A 23,330-nucleotide genomic window follows, 5' to 3' on the forward strand; every position below is an offset into this window, starting at 1 on the left:
AAGTTCTGGCATGGATAGTGGTAAAAAAAAAAAAGAAAAAAAATAGAAAAAAAGTAAATTTATTCCTAGACATTATTTTTGATGCAATTGTAAATGGGATTGTTTTCTTAATTTCTATTTCTGACAGCTTGTTGTTAGTGTATATAATTATTTGTATACTGATTTTATATCATGCAACTTTACTGAATTTATTAGTTCAAAACAGTGTTTTGATTTTCTATATAGAATATCATGTCATCTGCAAATAGTGGCCATTTTACCTTTTCCTTCTTGATTTGGATGCCTTTTATTTCTTTTCTTTTTTAGCCTAGGACTTCCAATACTAGGCTGCAAAAGAAGTGGTGATAGCCTCCTTGTTTTGTTGCTGATTTTAGAGGAAAAGCTTTCATTTCAGCTTCTCATCTTTGAGTGTGACATTAGCTATGGGTTTGTCATATATGGCCATGATTATGTTGAAGTGCATGCAGTCACTCTATAACCACTTTGTTGAGAGTTTTTTTTTTTTTTTTATCATAATTGATGTTAAATTTTGTCAATTTTTTTTCCTGCATCTATTGAGATGATTAATTTTTATCCTTTATTTTGTCAGTGTGGCATATCACAGTGATTTGCATATGTTGAGCCATCCTTGCAATCCTAGGATAGATCCCACTTGATTATGGTGTATGAGCCTTTTAATATATTGCTGAATCTGGTTTGCTAATATTTTGTTGAGGATTTCTGCATTTATTCATCGGTGACATTGGCCTGTAATTTCTTGCAGTGTCTTGTTTGTGGCTCGTGGTGCCTTTGTCCAGTAATGCTGGTGACATAAAATGACCTTGGAAGCATTCCCTCCTCTGCTGTTTTTTGAAAGAGTTTGAGAAAAATTGGTATTAATAGAATATTAGTAGAATTTGACTAATAGTAGAATTTATTTTACTATTTAGAAGAATTCATAGTGAAGCCATCTGCTTCTGGACTTTTGTTTGTTGGGAGGTTTTTGATTACTGATTCACTCTCTTTATTAGTACCCAGTTCAGATTTTCTTTCTTCCTGGTTCAGTCTTCGTAGGTTGTATGTTTCTAGGAATTTTTCCATCTTTTCTAGGTTGTCAAATTTGTTGGCATATAACTGTTCCTAATAGTCTCTTAGGATCATTAGTATTTCTGTGGAATCTGTTGTAATATCTCTTCTTGATTTCTGGTTTTATTTGAGTCCTCTGTTTTTTGGTGAGTCTAGTTAAAGGTTTGTTGAGTTTGTTCATTGTTAAAAGAATCAGCTCTTAGTTTCATCTTTTTAGTCTTATTTCCACTCTGAACTTTATTTCCTTCCTTCTATTAACTTTGGACTTTGTTCTAGTTCCTTGAGATGTAAAGTTATGCTGTTTGAGACCTTTCTTGTTTCCTAAGGCAGTCACCTTTCCTCTGAGAACTGCGTTGGCTGCATCCCGTGTTTTGGTATGTTGTATTTTTCATTTTCAAATGTCTCAAGGTAATTTTTGATGTCTCTTTTGATTGCTTTGAACCATTGGTTGTTCTGTAGCATGTTGTTTAGTTTCCACATATATGTAACTTTTCCAGTTTTCTTTCTGTAATTGATTTCTTGCTTCATTTCACACCATTATGGTCAGAAAAGATGCTTGATATGATTTCAGTCTTCTAAATTTATTGAGACTTGTGACATAACATGATATATCCCGGAGAACGTTCCATGTGCACTTGAGAAGATGTAAATTCTGTTGCTTTTGATGGAATGTTCTGTACTTATCTATTAAGTCCTTTTGTCTAAAGTCCTTTAAGACCAATGTTTATTGATTTTTTGTTGTTGTTGTTGGTTTGTTTGGATGATCTACTGTGGTATAAAAGTCCCCTAGTGTTGTACTGCTGTTCATTTCTTCCTTTAGGTATAGGTATGTCAATAGGTATATCAATATTTGTTTTATATAGTTAGGTGCTCCTGTATTGGGAAATATATTTTCTTGTTGGGTTGACCCCTTTATCACTATGTAATGACCTTCTTTTGTTATTATTTTGTTTTAAAGTCTTATTCTGTCTGATGTAAGTATAGATACTCCAACTTTCATCAGATTTCCATTTTCACAAAATACTTTTTTTCGACTCCTTCCTGTTTGAGTTGTTTGTGTTTTTGCATCTGAAATGAGTTTTTTGTAGGCAGCATTGAGATGTCTTACTTTTTTTTCCATTCAGCCACTCTATGTCTTTTAACTGGAGAATTTAATTCACTTACATTGAAAATAGGTATTGATAGGTATGTACTTATTTCCCTCTTGTTTCTTCTTTTCTGGCTATTGTGTAGTTCTCTTTGTTCCTTTCCCTTTCTCTTGCTTTCTTCCTTTTGGGCTTGACTTTCTTCAGACTTATGATTAGAGTCTACTACCTTTTGTGTTGTACTATAGGTTTCTGCTTTGTGGTTAGCATAAGGCACACATATAACAGCTTGGATTTGTAACAGTCTGTTTTAAGTTGATTGCAACTTAAGTTTGAATGTTTTCTGAAGTGCTACATTTTTGGCATCCTAAAGCTCCCCTCACCATGTTTTATGTTTCTAATGTGACAACTCACATTTTTATTATCTTGTGTATCCCTTAGGTAATTATTGTAGTTGCAGTCATTTTTTTGGACTTTTTTCTTGTGACTTTCATACTAACTTTATAACTGATTATTCCACTACATTTTCTATATATTGACCTTTACCAGGGAGTTTTACAGTATCATGTGTTATCTTGTCACTAATTAGTGAGCTTTTGTTAGGGCTTCCAAAGCTATATTGAACAAAAATGGTGAGAGTGGACATCCCTGTCTTATTTCTGGTCTGAGAGGAAAAGCTTTGAGTTTTTAACCATTGAGTATGTTGTTAGCTGTAACTCTGTTATCAGTTCAGTTCAGTCACTCAGTCGTGTCCGACTCTTTGTGACCCCATGGACTGCAGCACACCAGGCTTCCCTGTCCATCACCAACTCCTGGAGTCTACTCAAATTCATGTCCATCATGTCAGTGATGCCATCCAACCATCTCATCCTCTGTCATCCCCTTCTCCTCCCACCTTCAATCTTTCCCAGCATCAGGGTCTTTTCAAAGGAGTCAGTTCTTCGCATCAGGTGGCCAAAGTATTGGAATTTCAGCTTCAGCATCAGTCTTTCCAATGAGCACTCAAGACTGATTTCCTTTAGGATGGACTGGTTGGATCTCCTTGCAGTTCAAGGGACTCTCAAGAGTCTTCTCCAACACCACAGTTCAAAAACATCAGTTCATCTGTGTTCAGCTTGCTTTATAGTCCAACTCGCACATCCATACATGACTACTGGAAAAACCATAGCTTTGACTAGACAGACCTTTGTCAGTAATGTCTCTGCTTTTTAATATGCTGTCTAGGTTGGTCATAGCTTTTCTTGCAAGGAGCAAGTGTCTTTTAATTTCATGGCTGCAGTCACCCTCTGCAGTGATTTTGGACTCCAAGAAAATAAAGTCTGTCACTGTTTCCTTTGTTTCCCCATCTATTTGCCATGAAGTGATGGGACCAGATGCCATGATCTTAGTTTTCTGAATTTTGAGCTTTAAGCCAACTTTTTCATTCTCCTCTTTCACTTTCATCAAGAGGCTCTTTAGTTCTTCTTTGCTTTCTGCCATAAGGGTGGTGTCATCTGCATATCTGAGGTTATTGATATTTCTCCTAGCAATCTTGATTCCAGCTTGTGCTTCATCTAGCCCGGCATTTTGCCTGATGTACTCTGCATATAATTTAAATAAGCAAGGTGACATATACAGCCTTGACATACTCCTTTCCCAATTTGGAGCCAGTCTGTTGTTTCATGTCCAGTTCTAACTGTTGCTTCTTGACCTGCAAACAGATTTCTCAGGAGGCAGGTCAGGTGGTCTGGTATTCCCATCTCTTGAAGAATTTTCCAGTTTGTGGTGATCCACACAGTCAAAGGCTTTGGTGTAGTCAATATAGCAGAAATAGATGCTTTTCTGAAACTCTCTTGCTTTTTCAGTGATCCAATGGATGTTGACACTTTGATATCTGGTTCCTCTGCCTTTTCCAAATCCAGCTTGGACATCTGGAAATTCTTGGTTCATGTAATGTTGAGCCTCGCTTGGAGAATTTTGAGCATTACATTGCTAGCGTGTGAGATGAATGCAACTGTGTGGTAGTTTGAACATTCTTTGGCATTGCCTTTCTTTGGGATGGGAATGAAAACTGACCTTTTCCAGTCCTGTGGCCACTGCTGAGTTTTCTAGATTTGCTGGCATATTGAGTGCAGCACTTTCACAGCATCATCTTTTAGTATTTGAAATAGCTCAACTGGAATTCCATCACCTCCACTAGCTTTGTTCATAGTGATGTTTCCTAAGGGTCACTTGACTTCGCATTCCAGGATATCAGGCTCTAGCTGAGTGATCGCACCATTGTGGTTATCTGGGTCATGAAGATCTTTTTTGTATAGTTCTTCTGTGTCATATGGCCTTTATTATCTTTAGGTATGTCCCCTCTGGGCCTTCCAGGTGGTGCTAGTGGTAAAGAACATGTTGGCCAATGCAGGAGATGTAATAGACATGGGTTTGATCCTTGGGTTCCCTTGGAGGGGGCATGGCAAGGCACTCCAATATTCTTGCTTGGAGAGTCCATGGACAGAGCAGCCTGGCAGGCTACAGTCCATAGGTCACAAAGGGTCAGATACAACTGAAGCGAGTTGCCATGCATGTACGCATGTCTGCTCTATGCCCATTTTCTGGAGAGTTTTTTTTTTTTTTAATCATAAATGGTGTTAAACTTGTCAAAAGCTTTTTCTGAAACTATTGGGATGATCATATGGTTTTTATTCTTCAATATATGATGTTATATACCACACTGATTGATGTGCCAATACTGAAATATCCTTGCATTTCTGGGGTAAATTTCACTTGATCATAGTGTATGATCCTTTTAATGTATTGTTGGATTCAGTTTGCTAGTATTTTGTTTTAGGATTTTTGCATCTATGTTTATCAGTGATATTGGCCTGTAATTTTCTTTTGTGGTATCTTTATTTGGTTTTTATATCAGGGTGATGATGGTTTCATAGAAGGAGTTTGGAAGTGCTCTTTCCTCTGCAATTTTTTGGAACAGTTTCAGAAGGATAGTGTTAACTCTTCTCTAAATATTTGATAGAATTCACCTGTGAAGCAGTGCGGCCCCAGACTTGGGTTTATTCAGTTCAGTCTCTCAGTCATGTCCGACTCTTTGTGACCCCATGGACTGCAGCACACCAGGCTTCCCTGTCCATCACCAACTCCTGGAGCTTGCTCAAACTCATTTGGTTTGTTGGGAGTTTTTAAATCACAGTTTCCATTTCAGTGCTTGTGACTGGTATGTTTGTATTTTCTATTTTCTCCTGTTTAGTCTTGGGAGATTGTAGTTTCTAAGAATTTGTCCATTTCTTCTAGGTTGTCCATTTTATTGGCATGTAGTTGCTTGCAGTAGTCTCTTCTGATCCTTTGTATTTCTGTGGTGTTCATCGTAACTTCTCCTTTTTCATTTCTTATTTTATTTTATTCAAGCCCTCTCCCCTTTTTTCTTGCTGAGTCTGGTTAAAGATTTATCAATTTTGTTTGCCTTTTCAAAGAATCAGCTTTTAGTTTCCTTGATCTTTTCTATTATTTCCTTTGTCTCTATTTCATTTATTTCTGCTCTGATCTTTATGATTTCTTTCCTTCTACTAACTTTGGGAATTTGTTTGTTCTTCTTTCTCTAGTTGCTTTAGGTGTAAGATTAGGTTGTTTGAGATTCTTGTTTCCTGAGGTAAGACTGCATTGCTGTAACTTCCTTCTTAGAACTGCTTTTGCTGCATCCCATAGGTTTTGGATCATCATGCTTTTGTTTTCATTTGTCTCTCTTTTTTCAATTTTCTCTTTGATTTCTTCAGTGATCCATTGGTTGTATAAGAGCATATTGTTTAACCTCCACGTGTTTGTGTTTTTTTAGTTTTTTTTCTTGTAGCTGATAGATAGTCTCATAATCAGAGAAGATGGTTGGTGATATGATTTCAGTTTTCCTAAATTTACCAAGGCTTGCTTTGTGGCCCAGCATGTGGTCAAACTGGAGAATGCTCCATGTGCACTTGAGAATGTGTGTTCTGCTGCTTTTAGATGGAATGCTCTGTAAACATAAATAAGTCTACCTGGTTTAATTTGCCATTTAAGGCCTGTGTTTCCTAATTACTTTTTTGTATGGATGATCTGTTCACTGATGAAAGTGGGGGTGTTAAAGTCCCCCATTATTACTTTGTTACTGTTGATTTCTCCTTTTCTGGCTGTTAGTATTTGCCTTATATATTGAGGTGCTCCTTTGTTGAGTGCGTATGTACTTACAATTGTTATATTTTCTTCTTGGATTGATCTCTTGATCATTATGTAGTTCTCTTCTTTTGTCTCCTGTAACAGTCTTTAAAGTCCATTTTGTCTGATATGAGTAGTGCTACTCCAACTTTCCTTTGACTTCCATTTGCGTGGAATACCTTTTCTATCCTCTCACTTTCAGTTTGTATGTGTCCCTAGATCTGAAGTGGGTCTTGCATGTGTGTGTGCATATGCACTCAGTCGTGTCTGACTCTCTGCAACCCTGTGGACTATAGCCTGTCAGGCTCCTCTGTTCATGGGATTTCCCAGGCAAGGATACTGGAGTGGGTTGCCATTTCCTTCTCCAGGGGATCTTCCCAACCCAAGGACTGAACCTGCATTTCTTGTGTCTCCTGTGTTTCCGGGTGGGTTCTTTATCAGCTGAGCCACCTGGCAGACAGCATATATATGGGCCTTGTTTTTTGTATCCATTCATCCAGTCTGCGACTTTTGATTGCAGTATTTAATCTGTTTCTGTTTCAGGTAATTATCAATATGTATGTTCTTAATGTCATTTTGTTAATTGTTTTGGATTTATTTTTGTAATTCATTTTTCTCCCCTTTCTCTTTTGCTTTGTGATTTGATGACTACTTTTAGAGTTGTGTTTGGATTCCTTTCTCTTTATCTGTGTGTATCTATTGTAGATTTTCAGTTTGTGGTTCCCATGAGGTTTTGATATAGCAATCTGTGTGTACACGCACATACATATAAAAGATGAAGCTGCTGGCTTCTTAATTTCACATGCATTTCCAGTGTCTTGCATTTGTGCTCACCTTTTCTCAAGATTGCTGGTTTTGATGTCATATTTGTGCATGGGATGATTTCCTACCTTCATAATTTTGTTTCTAGTTGTGGCCTTTTGTTTTTCACCTAGAGAAGCTCCTATAGCATTTGTTGCGAAGCTGGTCTGGTGGTGTTGAATTCTCTTAGCTTTGGCTTGTCTGTCAAGCTTTTGATTTCTCTGTTAAATCTGAATGAGAGTCTTGCTGAGTAGAGTATTCTTGGTTGTACGTTCTTCCCTTTCATCACTGTAAATACATTGTGCCACTTTCTTCTGGCCTCAGAGTTTCTGCTGAAAAATCATCTGATAACCTTATGGGAATTCCCTTGTATGTTATTTGCTGTTTTCCTTCATTGCTTTTAGTATCTTTCCTTTGTCTTTAATTTTTGTCAAATTGATTACTATATGTCTTGACATGTTCCTCCCTGGGTTTACCCCATAAGGACTCTCTGCATTTCTGGGTCTTGAGTGACTCCTTTCCAATGTAAGGGAAGTTTTCAGCTATTATCTCTTCAAATATCTTCTCAGGTCCTTTCTCTTCCTTGGACCCCTGTTATACAAATGTTGGCACAATTAATGTTATTCCAGAGGTCTCTTACACTGTCCTCATTTCTCTTCATTCTTTTTTTTTTTTATTCTATTCCATGACAGTGATTCCCACCATCCTGTCTTCCAGCTCACTTATGCATTCTTCTGCCTGTTATTCTGCTATTGATTTCTTCTAGTGGATTTTTCATTTCAGTTATTTTACTGTTCACCTTTGTTTGTTCTTTAGTTCTAGGTCTTTGTTAAACATTTATCTTCTTGATCTATGCCTCCATTCTTTTTCCAAGCTCTTGGATCCTCTTTATTGTCATTATTCTGAATTCTTTTTAGGGCAGATGGCCTGTCTCCACTTCATTTAGTTGTCTTTCTGAGGCTTTATCTTGTTCCTTCATTTGGGACCTATTCCTTGGCTGTCTTTTTTTGTCTAACTTTCTGTGATTGTGGTTTCCATTCTGAAGGCTGCAGGTTGTAATTCTTCTTCTGCTGTCTTCACCTTGGTGGATGAGACTGGTCTAAGAGACTTGTTCATGCTTCTTAGTGGGAGGGACTGGTTCCTGCCCGCTGGTGGGTGGAGTTGGGTCTTGTCACTCAGGGCAGGACTATGCCAAGAGGTGTGTTTATCAGGCAGCTGTGTGCTCAGGAAGACTTTGAGCAGCCTGTCTGCTGATGAATGGGGCTGTGTTCCCACTTGGTTCATTGTTTGGCCTGAAGTGTCTTGGCCTGCCGGCTGTAAGCTGAGGCCAGGTCTGGGTGAGAAAATGATGGCCTCCAGGAAGGCTGATGCTAATGAGTACTCCTCAGAACTCCGTTGACTGTGTTTTTGTCCCTGGAGTGAGCCACAGTTGCCCCCTGCCTCTGTAGGAGACCCTCGGATACTAGCGGGTAGGTCTGGCCCAGGCTCTTATGAGGTCGCTGTTTATTTCCTTGGGTCCTCGTGTACACAAGACCCTGTGTGTGCCCTCTAAGAGTGGGAGTTTCTGTTTTCCCCAGACCTGTGGAATTCCTGTGATCAAACCCTGTTGGCCTTCAAAGCCAGATTTTCTGGGGCTCTGCCTACCATTGCAGGGGACCCTGACATGGGGCTTAGAACCTTCACTCCTGTGGGAGAATTTCTGTGGTATAATTCTTTTCCAGTTTGTGGGTCACCCACTGGGTGGTGGCTGTGATTTAACTTATCATGATTGCACCCTTCCTACTATCCTGTTGTGGCTTCTTTATTTTTGGGTGTAGAATATCTATTTTTGTGTGTAGAATATCTATTTTTGTAGGTTTCAGTAGTTATTAGTTGATGGTTGTTCCGCAGTTATTTGTGATTTTGGTGTTTTTGTAAGGAGAGGTGAGTTCACGTCCTTCTACTCTTATCATTTAGTCTCAGCCTTAAGCAGTGATGTTTGGAAAGGAATCTTTTCTCTAAGGAGTAGGTCTCAACAGTGGGCTTAAAATATTCAGAAAGCCATGTTGTAAACAGATTTTCTGTGATTCAGGCTTTATTGCTCCATTTATAGAACACCTGCAGACTAGACTTGGCATAATTCTTAAGGGCCCTAGGACTTTCAGAATGGTAAATGAGCACTGGCTTCACGTCTCTGGCTTCATTAACTCTTTAATGAGAGAGTCAGCCTGTCCTTTGAAGTTTGAAGTCAGGCATTGACTTCTCCTCTCTAGCTATGAATGTTCTAGATGACATCTTCTTCCAACAGAGGCTGCTTCATCTATCTTTAAAATCTGTTGTTTAGTGTGTTTTATTATTACATTATTTATACATTTGTATTTGTATGTATATATTTGTATATGTATGTATATATATGTATACATTTGTATACATATGTATTTATACATTAGTATACTTAATGTACTTCATTAAGTATTTTAGGTAGATCTTCTGGATAAATAACTGCAGTTTCTACAATAGCACTTGCATGTTATAGGGGTAGCTTCTTTCTTTAAACTCATGAACCAACCTCTGCCAGCTTCAAACTTTTCTGTGGATGAGGAACATCTATCTCAGATCTCACAGAATTGAAAGAGTGAGGGTCTCTCCCTGGATTAAGCTTTGGCTTAAGGAAATGTTGTTACTGGTTTGATCTTTTGTACAGATCACTAAAACTTTCTTCAGATCATCAGTAAGGCTGTTTTACTTCTCATTTGGGTGTTCACTGGAGTAGCACTTTAAATTTCCTCCAAGAACTTTTCCTTTGCACTTATAACCTGGCAAACTGTTTGGTTTAAGATGCCTAACTTTGGGCTTACCTCTGCTTTCAACATGCCTTCCTAACTAAGCTTAGTCGTTTCTTGATTTTAATTTTAATTTCTAGCTTTTAATTTAAAGTCAGAGATGTGAGGCTTTCCTTCCTCTTGAACACTTACAGGCCACTGAAAGGTTATTAATTGGCCTAATTTTAATATTGTTGTGTCAGGGAAGAGGGGAATCCAAGGAGAGGGAGAGCAGGGTAAAAAAGAGTAGTCAGAACACATGTAACATTTATCACTGTCTTTCTTACATGGGCATAGTTTGTAGCACCCCAAAACAATTACAGTAGTAACACCAAAGATCACTGATTATAGGTCATCACAGCAAATATAATAATGAAAAATTTTGAAATATGGTGATAATTACCAAAACATGCCAGAGTCACAAAGTGATCAAATGCTATTGGAAAAACAGCACTGATGGACTTTCTCAACACAGGACTACCACAAACCTTGTGAGGTACAGTGAAAGTCGCTCAGTCATGTCCAGCTCTTTGTGACCCCACGGACTATACAGCCCATGGAATTCTCCAGGTCAGAATACTGGAGTGGGTAGCCTTTCCCTTCTCCAGGGGATCTTCCCAACCCAGGGATCGAACCGGGATCTCCTGTGGATTCTTTACCAACTGAGCTATCAGAGACGTCACAAACCTTAAACTTTTAAAAAATGCAGTATCTGTGAAGTGCACAAAAATGAGATATGCCTGTGTGTATGTAACAAGTTGCTTTTCTCTTGCTGCTTCTAATATTCTCTACTTTTCTTAACTTTTGACACTTTAAATATAATGTCTTAGTGGGGATCTCTTTGGGTTCCTCTTACATGGGCTTCCTGGATCTAGAAGCCTGGGATTCAGCTCAGAGATTGTGTTTTAATCAGTCTGGGTCGCAGCTTGGTGAAGAGATTTTAAAATCCTCCAGAGGACTGTAACGCATAGTTAAGTTTGAGAATCCCTGCTTTAAAGCCGCTCAGTCAAAAAGGGCTGTTATCAGCATCGAAACATGTATATTATCAAGTGTGAAACAGATCGCCAGTCCAGGTTGGATGCATGAGACAAGTGCTCAGGGCTGGTGCACTGGGAAGACCCAGAGGGATGGGATGGGGAGGGAGGTGGGAGGGGGGATCGGGATGGGGAACACATGTAAATCCATGGCTGATTCATGTCAATGTATGGCAAAAACCACTACAATATTGTAAAGTAATTAACCTCCAACTAATAAAAATAAATGGGAAAAAAAAAGGGCTGTTATCTATGCAACACCTCCCCACGACAGAGCCAGCCCAGCCGAGGCTAAGTGTGCTACACTTACCTACAGTACTTGAGAGGAGTCCCCGAGAACTCACTGCCATCAGACTCAGGTTCAGATCTGTTCTCAAAGTCAGAAATTCGGAATACAGACAAGCTGGCATTCACGTAGCCAACCATGCACCTAAAAATGAAAACAGATTCTGTAATTAGACTCTGATCACCCTTGCATCCAATCTACCAAGGGTCTACTTGCTAGAAATTCCTGCAGTTATAGGTGTCTTACCTGACCCTGTCTTGTCATAGCACTCAAGTTGGAATACACTGAAAAAGCCTGGCTGTGTTAAATGAGAAATAAGTCATTTCTTTTCTTCTGGTCCTTTTTGTGCAGAATCATCATATAGAACAGCACTACCCCACTCAATGCTTCAGTGAAACGGTGAAAGCATTGCATAATCAGTACAAATTAGGTCACGGCTTCTTTCATAAATACACACATACATATAAACATAATCACATTCCTTCATTACTGGTTGTCTATACTTTCTTATGTGGGGTTTCCCAGGTGCCTCAGTAGGTAAAGAACCTCCCTGCAATCCAAGAGATGCCAGAGATATGGGATCGATTCCTGGGTCAGGAAGATCCCCTGGAGGAGGGCATGACTACCCACTCCAGTATTCTTGCCTGGAGAATCTCATGGACAGAGGAGCCTGGTGGGCTACAGTCCATAGATCACAAAGAGTTGGACATGACTGAAGTGAATGAGCAAAGCACATATTTTTATAATGACCTGAATATAATTGGTATGGATATGACACCCCCTCCCCAATTCATCCATGCCACAATCATGCTAGATTATGTTTCCTTCATGTATCATATGCGTCCATGCCTCTGCTTACGTTGGGATTCCTCACTCATTTTGTACAAGTGGTAACACTGTCCATCCTCCGATGGCCAGCTGAGATGCCATCTCTTGTGTGAAGATGTCCTAATATGCCTAGTCAGAAGCTTCATTCCCTTCTCTCTGTGGTGCTACTGTATTTACTTCATAATGGCCATATAGCTTATCCTAGAGTTGACTGCATACATGTATATCTTCTCCTTTGGACTGTAGTGTTTTTTATTTTTGGATCAAAAGAGGTATCATCAATACTTTGGTATCCTAGGATAGTCTCACGCAGTGTAGGAATCCAGTAAATATTGAATGTAATGGATTTGATTGGAGAGGACCTAAAGTATCAGGGGTTCTGTCAAGGTCTGGAAGATGGATCAGGAATAAAAGTATTACCTAGGATTATAAGCTTTTTGAGGACATGGCTTTCAGCCTGTGCTGGGGGTTCAGTATATTACAGTACTAGAAACTCGGGCTTTGGAGTCATATATTGTAGCTTTGCTGCTTTCTAGCCATGTCATATTGACAAAGTATGCAACTTCTTTAAAGCAACAAATAGGCCACCTCACAGGGTCATTGTGGGAATAAAATGATATGCATAAACCATAGCTGCCTATGTACTGCTTATATACTCTGTTATACTGCTTAGCATATAGCAAGATCTTAATAAACCTGAGTGGCTATCATTCATTTTGTTGCATTCACCTAGCAAGAGGTCAACAAATAATTATCAATTGAAAGAATAAATAATGGTTTTCAGACTCTTTTCATTAGTGTGTCTGATGTGATTATTCAAAGTGGCTGAACATCAGACCCAAGTGATGACACAGATACAGTTCTGAGAGCACATGGGTTCTGTATGTGTGTTGTCTTGCTCAAGAAAAGGCTGGACTTAGGTGAACCAAGCAGAAGGGCTCATTTGTCAAGTCACTCATGAGTGAAAGTGATGGTCAGAGTGTGTGTAACATGCCCTTCTCCCACTGGCAGCAGGCGTCCCCATCACTCCTTAAAAGGGTAATTTGAAATGATTTCTCTCTCATATATGAACTGCCTAGAACATGACATGAAAACAAATCAGTGTCTTGATGATAATTAGTTTTCAGAGAGGGGGCCGGTTTTGTGAAATACGGAGCAGAGCCTTCTCAGGAGCTGGGCTGTGGGAAGGGAAAGGTGCTCTGGAAACTGGCAAAAAACAGGCCATTGTTGAAATGGAATAATTATTTCCAGGCCCTCCTACACTCTTCTCTCATAACGCAGCCCTGAGCTTTACTGAGATTAAAGCTGCTTGTCTAATGGCTGCTGCTGAAAAAACCTCAATTGAGAACTTACATTCAAATGAGATACCTGTCTCATGGGCTGAATACCTTAAAGCCTCAAAATAAAAGGGGTATGTCACTGAACTATTTATTAAGCATATTCATTTGATGTCACTCATAAATCAAGCTGAAAATGTGCCTTTAGTGGGCGTGTACTCCCTCTGGGTCCAACGTGTTACATGTGAAGCTAGTACATATATACATATTGTCAACTGTATAAGTCCTTCCTCCATGCTATTTTCATAACCAGAGGAGGAGGAGGACTGCGAATGCTGGACTGTCTCGGCATTTCTCTGTCTCCACCGTGGGAGAATCTGGGCTTGCCAACGTCACACAGTTGGGACCGTCATCGATTCAGGGAGGTGAGGTTTCCCACGCCTCACTGTACGGTGTGCTTCAACCCCAGTGGCATCCATGTGTCAGCCCAGCGGCCTCCTGTTATAGCAGGAAGGCCCCAGGCAGCGGCAGATCCCATGTCTGCTATTCCACTCGCTGCCAGGTGGTCTGAGGACCCTCCGTGTGACACAGCCCCAGCTCCCAGTGAGATACAGCGAAGATGAGGCTACACTGATGATCAGGGAGAAGTGAGAGGGACGGAGAAAAAGGTATCAGACAAAGGAGGCGTTTCCTGGGAACATAAAATAATAAATAATTTCCTTAAGGGGCAGGTAGCCTCCGCAGGCATTTCTAAGAAAGGAGATTCAGAAAAACGTCTTATGAAAAGGCAGCATTGTTTGAATTAGAATGCATACCTTGTCCAAGTAATGCCTGAGAAGACATATTTAAATGTGAGAATTCTGGTTTTAACATTATTCATTATTTATTGCTTTCCATCCTTTACTATGGGGGAAAAGGATGAATTAGAGATGATTATTGTACCTGGCTTCCCTGATGGCTCAGACAGTGAAGAATTTACCTGTCATGCAGGAGACCTGGGTTCAATCCTTGGATCGGGAAGATCCCCTGGAGAAGGGAATGGCAACCCACTCCAGTATTCTTGCCTGGAGAATTCCATGGGCAGAGAATCCTGGCAGGCTACAGTCCATGGGGTCGCAAAGAATCGGACACGCCTGAGTGACTAACACACACACTCATAGTTATACTTACTATAACTGTTATTTGGGAGAGAACAGAATGAGAAGCTGACTTTTGAATCTGTTGATTCCAGGTCAGACTCACTGCAGAGCATCTATGAGTTCTGCTAAAGTAAATTTGCTTTTGAGGTTTTAGGCATTGTGACTCACAAAGCATGGGGTGACAGGGCAAAAAATCCAGGGGAAATGAGATCAGGTTTGTGCATTTAAAGTCAGACATGTTTTTTAGATGACTATAATAAATAACTTAAGTAACTAACACTTTCACTTAACCATCAGCTTTATCTTTTGAAATACAACTTTGAAACTGATTATGATGTTGATCTATTTAATTGATTTATAGTTTATAAATATAGTTCATTCAGATATTCATAACCTATTCTGTGAAAATTTGAGCAGTGTCCTTGATCAAGTCTGTAACTCCTTATGAGATCACTATTTCTACAGGAAAATTACCTTGATTTTATTTATCACTACATCATGTACACCAGGTACATACCTCACAGTAATTCTTGGGCCTGCATATATCCTTAGAGAATGTTGCCAAACTGTAAGAGAATGTTCCCAAACTGTAATCTATGTCTATCTGATACCAAAGTAATTAGTTTGATGCATTCATTGAGGGTAAGGGATCAAACTGATAAAACTGGTTATTTGTGCTTTCTGGGAAAAAAATTTAGTTTGTTGACTGAAATTTTAACTCTAATTGGCAGGAACAATTTTATAATTTGCACCTTCAATTTTATTTCACAATTTCTGCCTCCTGATGTCTGCCCAGAGGTGATTTCAGTTATCTAAGCTCTTTTTAAAGGGCCCCTGGGAAGATACCCTCAAAGAGGAAGTGACTTCATTTTATAAACAATAAACAGTCTGATCACAGGCAGCAGGAAAGACAGAGTGTCTTGAGAGGGAAGATGACAATGTCTGAAATACTCTTGTGTACCCCTATGTGGAGACCATGCCTCAAACCACAGTGTTCCAGATCTGGCTGAAAATGAGACTGTCCTCCCCACTGTGTCACTGAAGGCTTGTCTGCAGAGCGTGTGTGCTGGGGGAGAGACTAGTTGGAACACACGGCTAGGAATAACTGAAGCACGCTGTCATAGGGACAAGGGGCCTGCGAACTGAATGACCCTGGATGGAGGCTTGAAATTCTCATCCGTGGAGGAGCCAGGGAAGCCTGAAAGAAACCTGGAGGTTGGGAGAAAGGTGATGGGTCTGGTTGGAGTACTGTTGACTTGGGTCAGTTTAAATTGAAATATGACATTTCTACAATTGGACTAAATTGTGAGTGGGATTTGACTCTGACTGCATGTGCTACCCCAGAAGCCTGTGACATCTAAAATTTGATAATGCTGGTCCTCTATGAGTTCAGTCATCTCTGAAGCATTTTTAAATTGGAAAAAGAAGAAACCTAAGAAGGATAATAGAGTAGCTGGTGGGGCAGAAAATAAGATTCATGGAGAAACATAGACAAATGTAACTACTTGAAAACAAGAAAAATGAACAATGGAGTAGAAGATTAAAAAGTGGATGTATAAATATTGAAGGTGGCAAAGGTTAAGAGAGAGGTTGTTTTAAAAAAAAGGAACTGGAGAGCACAATAAAACTGAAATATAAGGAGGCTATTTAGATAAATTCTAATCACCATGAACACTGTCTTAAATCTAATAGGCTGCCAAAAGTCTAAAGAATTGATTCACTATTAACTGTGCATAATGTTCCTACTTTATTTTTTGGTTCCCTCTAGAATAAGACACGGAGAAGGCAATGGCAACCCACTCCAGTACTCTTGTCTGGAAAATCCCATGGAGGGAGCAGCCTGGTAGGCTGCAGTCCGTGGGGTTGCTAAGAGTCAGACACGACTGAGCGACTTCACTTTCACTTTTCACTTTCATGCATTGGAGAAGGAAATGGCAGCCCACTCCAGTGTTCTTGCCTGGAGAATCCCAGGGACGGGGGAGCCTGGTGGGCTGCCGGCTATGGGGTCGTACAGAGTCGGACACGACTGAAATGACTTAGCAGCAGCAGAAGAAGAACAAGACAGGTTTCACAATATTTGAAATAAGGGAAGAATGAGAATAACCACTGGAATTTAAACCCCACAGAGTTGACTATTGATGAGTTGGATAATGGCTTATTGGCACAGGCCTTGAGAGCTGTGAGGTTTACGATGAGTCCTGCCTTATGATTCTGGATTTAATCTCTCAATCTCTTTCTGCTCTTCAAAATGAGGGTAATAATACATGTCCTTGCTCCCTGAATTGTTTTGAGAATCAAACCATACATGAATGTGATTTGAATATAGGTAAGCTTTTCTAGGCTAAGTCAAGCACAAAATGTTGACAACAGTTACAGTTAGAAAGAAATGCATCCACAGTACAACATAAGTTTTTAAATCTTTCTTTAAATGGGATGGTATGCTCACTTAAAGTTGCTACAGTGTATGTGTTTAACAACCACATGGCTAGTGTAGTAATGAACTTTATAGAAATTTCCTCAAATAACTGGATTGTGAGCTGGACCTAGACTACACAGGTATGAATTCAGCCGACTTTGTTTGGTGGCACTGTCCTCCTTGAGGGCTGGTGGAACTATAAGAGCTACAGACAGTGAATTAATTTGGCTCAAACTAGTAAGCCAAGAGGCAGGGCTGCTTGTGTGAATAAGCAATAGCCCAAGTGAGATGATTTCTGGGGCACTGAAATGATCCGGTGACACCAACACACGTTCTACTCTGACCTACAAGACATTTAAACCCCACGATTAGATTATTTTGACATTAACCAAACAGGGTTGTTGTACTTTTTCCCATTGAAGTATGTTAGGACTTTTTATCTTTTTTCCCAAGGATGTATTAATAGAAGTGAAAGCTAGGGGACATGTTATGACATTGTCAAGGCTTTATCTGACCAGAAATACAGCACTGGACATCACTGAGGTGATGCTATAGAACTGACCTCTCAGGGAGTTAAGTTTACCCACTTTGCCTACGATAATAACGATAATATTGACACTGGTAAAGTCAAGAGCCAGGAAAGAAGCATTCAGTTACTTATTCCACAAGTATTTATTGAGTACTTAATGGGCACCTGGCACGTGGTTGAACATTTCTGCAAATATAAAAGTTGCTGAGTCTACCTAATGACACAAGGGGAATCAAATAATATTTTTACAGACTCATAAAAATGGCATAACTATACATCAAGGACTACTTCTTTTTGCTACACAGCATACCACACATTTTTAAATTCATGGTGGGCAAGAGTGGGAAAAAAATGATTAATTGCTCTTCTCACATTTGATTCCATCTAAAACTTGTATGCTTTATATGACTCCCAGGCCTTCAGTAGAACAGAATGTTTTCTTTGGCCAAAAGTATTGTTATATTATAATCCCACCTCCCCCACAACAGGCCTTCTTGTCCTGGACTTGTGTCCCATGTACTCCAAAGCAGAGGCTTCTGTTTGGGTGTCCAGCCGTACACAATGGCTAGGGAATGGGGATTCCGTGATGGTTTTATGGCCAACTTACTTTTGCCCAGCTTCTCCTTGGCCTGCACAGGGTCCATACTTATAAGCATATACCAAGCGAGGGATGAAGTCAGATGTGATCGCTATGACAAATGCATTTGTAATGACGGAGAGAATTCCAATGCCTTCAAGAATCCCATACCAAATTCCTATTCAAAGAGAAGTTTTAGTTAATTCCAGATACAACAGCAGAGGCAAATAAGTATGAAAACAACTGGGGTAACTAATTTTCAATAGCCCTTTCCATGGGTCCTTCCATCATTCCAAATACTGATACTTGCAATCAGAAGGAAGAATTTCTACTTGCAAACACCTTGGCACTGAAGGAGTTTGCACGCAAGCGCCAATGCTCATGATTTAAAACTCAATCAGCTTCAGACATAAGGAGAGAATTCTGGTTGATGATAAGGTACCAAATGCCATCTGCTAAGACTGGCTGGCATATGCAGTGTCAAGCTGTCACCAGACTAGGAGATCCTCAGGGTAAGTATTGGATCCTTCCAGTTCATCTTTATGGACCAAGTTCCTGATGCATGACCCAAGGTAGGTGCTCATTGAATGTCTGTTTCATCTGGAGGTTAAGAGACCACTGAGGTAACGTCCACACTGAATTCTCTTCCACACACGCTGACTGAGCACCTGCCAGGTCTATATGAAGCACTGAATGCAGAAATGAATAAAAGACGCTGGTTCAACTTAGCACCTCTAGTCAAAAACCAAAAGCCATCTCTGCCTCTAGAAAAATGGGACCATGTTCTTGTGACTCAGGCAGACATTTAGGAAAGAGCAAAACAAACTTAAGCAAATGCAAGATCTACTTTCAAAAGGAAGCGGTAATGAATCAAATTTTAAATTCTAGCATCCTAGGACAGAAACAACCAAACTGAGAATCTATGTAAGCACAAATTCTCTAGCACTGGAAATTATAAATTTTCAAACAGGTAACTGTACTTGCTATCTAATATTATTTAAAGCTAATATAATTATTATTTTGCAAGATTTAGTCGTCTTACATGGAAACTATATATAAATATCTAAAGTCAGTGGCTCTTTTATCTACCAGACAATTAATATCTTTTAGAAACACCCCCAATCCAACTTACCTATATCTTTGGCCCTTGAAGCTAAAGGTCGCCTCCACTGTGTGACAAATTTATAAGCGTCAAGTCGAATTTCAATTATATTATTCAGTAAGGCCAGAAGTGGTGCTAGGGGAAAAGCTGCCACAAAGATAGTTGTAAATCCAAACTGAAGAACTAGGGAAGGAAAAAGAACAGAGCGTATTGGCTTTCCAGTACTATTTTCAGAAGCTTAGTACTCTGAATATGCCACTGTTTTAACCCACGTGCTTGTGCTGGGCTAAGTCACTTCATTTGTGTCCCACTCTCTGTGACCCCGTGGACTGTAGCCCACCAGGCTCCTCTGTCCATGGGATTTCTAAGGCAAGAATACTGAAGTAGGCTGCCATTTCCTCCTCCAGGGGATCTTCCTGACCCAGGGATTGAACCTGCATCTCTTGACTCTCCTGCATTTGTTAGGTGGATTCTTTACCACTAGTGCCATCTGGGAAGCCCTATTTTCCCCCAAAGCACAGGGAACGTATCTTCTAGAAAGATGGCCAGGACACTTGAAAAAGAGGTGCTCCCTGAGCCTGGAAGCAATGGCACCCTAGGAGCAGTAATCATACCTCAAGTCCAGATCTTGTTTTCTAAATACCATTCCCTAGTAAAAGGAACCAGAGCTCCTTGGAGAAATGATTGATTCCAGAGCTATCGCAGGCAAAAGTCAAGATAAGAGTTTGTTGTATGTGGCTAAAGTTATTTGTTCTATACCCAATCTGTCAAGGGTTCTTTTTTAATCATAGAAGAATGTCGAATTTTGCAAATTCTTTTCCTGCATTTATTGAGATATCATATGATTTTTATATGTCATCCTATTAATCTGATATATTACATTAAAATGTATATATGTTAAACCAGTCATGCATCACAGATAAATCCCACTTGGCTGTAGTATACAATTGTTTTATTGTGTTCTTGAATTCGGTTTGCTAATATTTTGAGAATTTTTGCATCTATATTCATCAAGATTATTGGTCTAATGTTATCTTTTCTTGTGCTTTCCCTATCTGGCTTTGGTATCAAGGTAATGCTGGCCTTGCAGAATGAGTTTGGGGGTGTTCCCTCCTCTTCAATTTTCTGTAAGTGTCTGAGAAGGATTTGTATTCTTTTAATGTCTGGTAGAATTCACCAGTGAAACTGTCTGGTCCTGTGGTTTTTCTGTGTTGGGAGACTTTTGATTACTGATTCTCTCTCTTTAATCATTATTGATCTTTTCAGATTTTCTGTTTTTTGCTGATTCAGTGTTGGTAGGTTGTGCATTTCTAGAAACTTATCTATTTCTTCTAGGTAATATCATATGGTATTTTTCTTTCTCTCTGACTTACTTTAGATATCCACGTTGCTGAAAGTGGCATTATTTTATTCTTTTTTATGGCTGAGTAGTATTCCACTGTATATATGTATCACAACTTCTTTATCCATTCATTTGGCAACGAACATTTAGGTTGTTTCATGTCTTGCTATTATAGATAGTGCTTCTATGAACAAAGGAGTATATGTACCTTTTTGAATTCTAGTTTTGTCCCATTATATGCCCAGGAGTGGGATTACTGGATCATATAGCAACTCCATTTTTAATTTCTTGAGGAACTTCCATACTATTTTCCATAGTGGTTGCACTAATTTACATTCCAACCAATAGTGCAGGAGGGATTCCTTTTTCTCCATACACTCTCTAGTATTTATTATCTGTAGACTTTCTGATAATGGTCATTCTAATCCTCATGGTAGTTTTGATTTGCATTTCTCTAATAATTAGAGAAAGGCAGGTGAGGTAGTCCTCTCGAAGAATTTTCCAGTTTGTTGTGATTCACACAGGCAAAGAAAAGCTTTGGTGTAGTCAATAAAGCAGAAGTAGATGTTTTTCTGGAACTCTCTTGCTTTTTATGTGATCCAATGGATGTTGGCAATTTGATCTCAGGTTTCTAAATCAAGATGGCAGAGGAACCAGGTTTGGAAAATTCCCAGTTATTTTTTAAAATGAACTCTCTGCCCCCCACCCCTCACTTGCTTCTGGTATAACAATTATTCTCAGATTTGTCTGATTGAATCTGATAGTTCTCATAGGGTTTCTCTACTTTTTAAAAAGTCTAATTTCTGTCTTCTTTTGACCGAATTATTTCAATATTCCTGTCCTCCAGTCATTTTATTCTTTTTTCCATCTGGTCTGTCCTGTTACCTTCATCTCATTCATTGAATTCTTCAGCTCCAGAATTTGGTTCTCTTTTATAATTTCAATCTCTTTAGTAAAGGACTCTTTCTGTTCATTAATTTTATTCCCAAGTTCATTGAATTACCTTCCCGTGGTTTTTTTTTTTTTTTGTAGCTCAATGATTTTCTTTACACCTGTTTTGAATTCTTTACCACTTAGATTGAAATATTATTTTTCTTTTTGTAATCCCACATTTCCTTGATTTTTCAGTGTTTGATACATGCACTTCTTCTTTCACCTTTGAAGTAGCAGACACCTACCCCAGTCAAGAATTCGTACTTACTTTGCTCCTTTCAACAGTCTTTAAGTCTAGCAATCTCTATTGTGTGCCAGACATATAAAAGTTCTAGATCAAGGGTCAGCAAATTATAGCCTGAAGGCCAAATCTAGATAACTCTCTGCTTTGTTTCTTTTCTTTTTTTAAACCTACCTGTGAGTTAAGAATAGTTTTTACATTTTAAGTAGTTATGTAAATACCTATACAACCATTTAAAATATAATAGCCTCAATCTTGCATCATGACCCCCAAAGTCAAAATTATTTACTGTCTAGCCCTTTAAGAACAAGTTATTGATCTCTGCTCTTAGTGATGTTCTTTTGCAGCAAAGAAGGAGATGATCAGTGTGGTCATGAGTTAAGCCAAGCTGGTCCTGGGGTATGGTTTTTGTAAAGCTCAGTTCACCTGCCTGGCTGTGACTGAGAACATGGTGGACCTTTATCTCTGCCAATGACCACAGAGGCTCAGTTCTGTCCTTGGGGAGGTTTTACAGTTAGTTCCTTAGCTGCTTGCCCATCACATCTTCAAAATATTACATTATTATAGATAAAGAATGACTTTAAATAAGATAAAATTTCAACTCAACGGTAAAATAGAACAATCCTAAACTGTTTGCACATAATAATACAGCTTCAAAGTATATAAAGTAAAAATTGACCAAACTAGAAGGAGCATAAGATAAAGTCCACAATCATACTTGAGAATTTTAACACTCTTTTGTTAGTAACTAGTAGAGGAAATAGACAAAGTTTAATAGGACACGAATGTTAAGATTTGAAAAACATAACAAACTTGCCAACTAACAGACACAGAAGATTATACTCAACAATTGCAGAACATACTTTAAACATTCATCCAAACAGAAAATATGCAGAGGCATAAAACAAATCTGAGCACATATTAAATTATTAAACTACCACAGAGTATCCTTTGACCACAGCAGAATTAAAAATCAATGACAGAAGAAGAAAAAGGTTTGATACCAGTTAGAGACAAAACAGTAGAGGACTTGAACTCACCTCTTCTCATAAAAACACCAAAATCACAACCAACTGTTGAACAACCATCAACAAAAAAGACTACACCCTATGAGAAAATATATTCTATATCCAATGACAAGAAGCTACAACAAGATGGCAGGAGGGGCATTTTTGTGGTATAATCACATCCCATACCTGCTGGAAAGAGAAAATAATTGTATCACAGAGGTTCTCCCATAGGAGTAACAGTTCTGAGCTCCACATCAGACTCCTCAGTCTGGGCATCTGGCACTGGGAGGAGAATCCCTCAGAAGAACATTTGTCTTTGAATGCCAGTGGGGCATGATCACAGGCACGTCACAGGACTGAGGCAAACAACACTCTTAGAAGGTACATACAAGGTCTCGTGTGCACTGGGCAGGGAAAAAGCAGTGACTTCATAGGAACCTGGCCCAGACCTACCTTCTGGCCTTGGAGGGCCTCCTGGGGTGAAAGATCTCCAAGGGATGGCTGTGGCTTGCTGTGGCCCACTGTGGGGGCAGGACAATGGTGGCAGAAGTACTGGGGAGTACTCATTGATGTGAGCTCTGCTGGAGGCTGCCATTTTTCTCATCAAGACCTGGCCCCATTCAACAGCAGGTAGGTTCCAGTGTTGGGATGCCTTAGGGACCCCCTGGTGGCTGGGAGGGTAAAAAGTCTGCCTGCA

The 23,330-nt window shown here is 39.4% G+C and overlaps 1 protein-coding gene across 1 annotated transcript in view; it reads right to left on the minus strand.

Annotated features, from left to right (window-relative positions):
• The window catches only part of ANO4 (anoctamin 4), a 417,984-nt gene that overhangs the window by 18,858 nt on the left and 375,796 nt on the right, over positions 1–23,330 (minus strand). Inside the window, exons 25-27 of the mRNA XM_043882273.1 lie at positions 19,138–19,290; positions 18,036–18,183; positions 11,264–11,383 (exon numbers count right to left, since the gene is read on the minus strand). Coding sequence (XP_043738208.1) covers positions 11,264–11,383; positions 18,036–18,183; positions 19,138–19,290 — 421 coding nt within the window. The remainder of the gene's footprint in view (positions 1–11,263; positions 11,384–18,035; positions 18,184–19,137; positions 19,291–23,330) is intronic.

This window comes from Cervus elaphus, chromosome 22 (genome assembly GCF_910594005.1).
Source record: "Cervus elaphus chromosome 22, mCerEla1.1, whole genome shotgun sequence".
Lineage (NCBI taxonomy): Eukaryota > Metazoa > Chordata > Mammalia > Artiodactyla > Cervidae > Cervus > Cervus elaphus.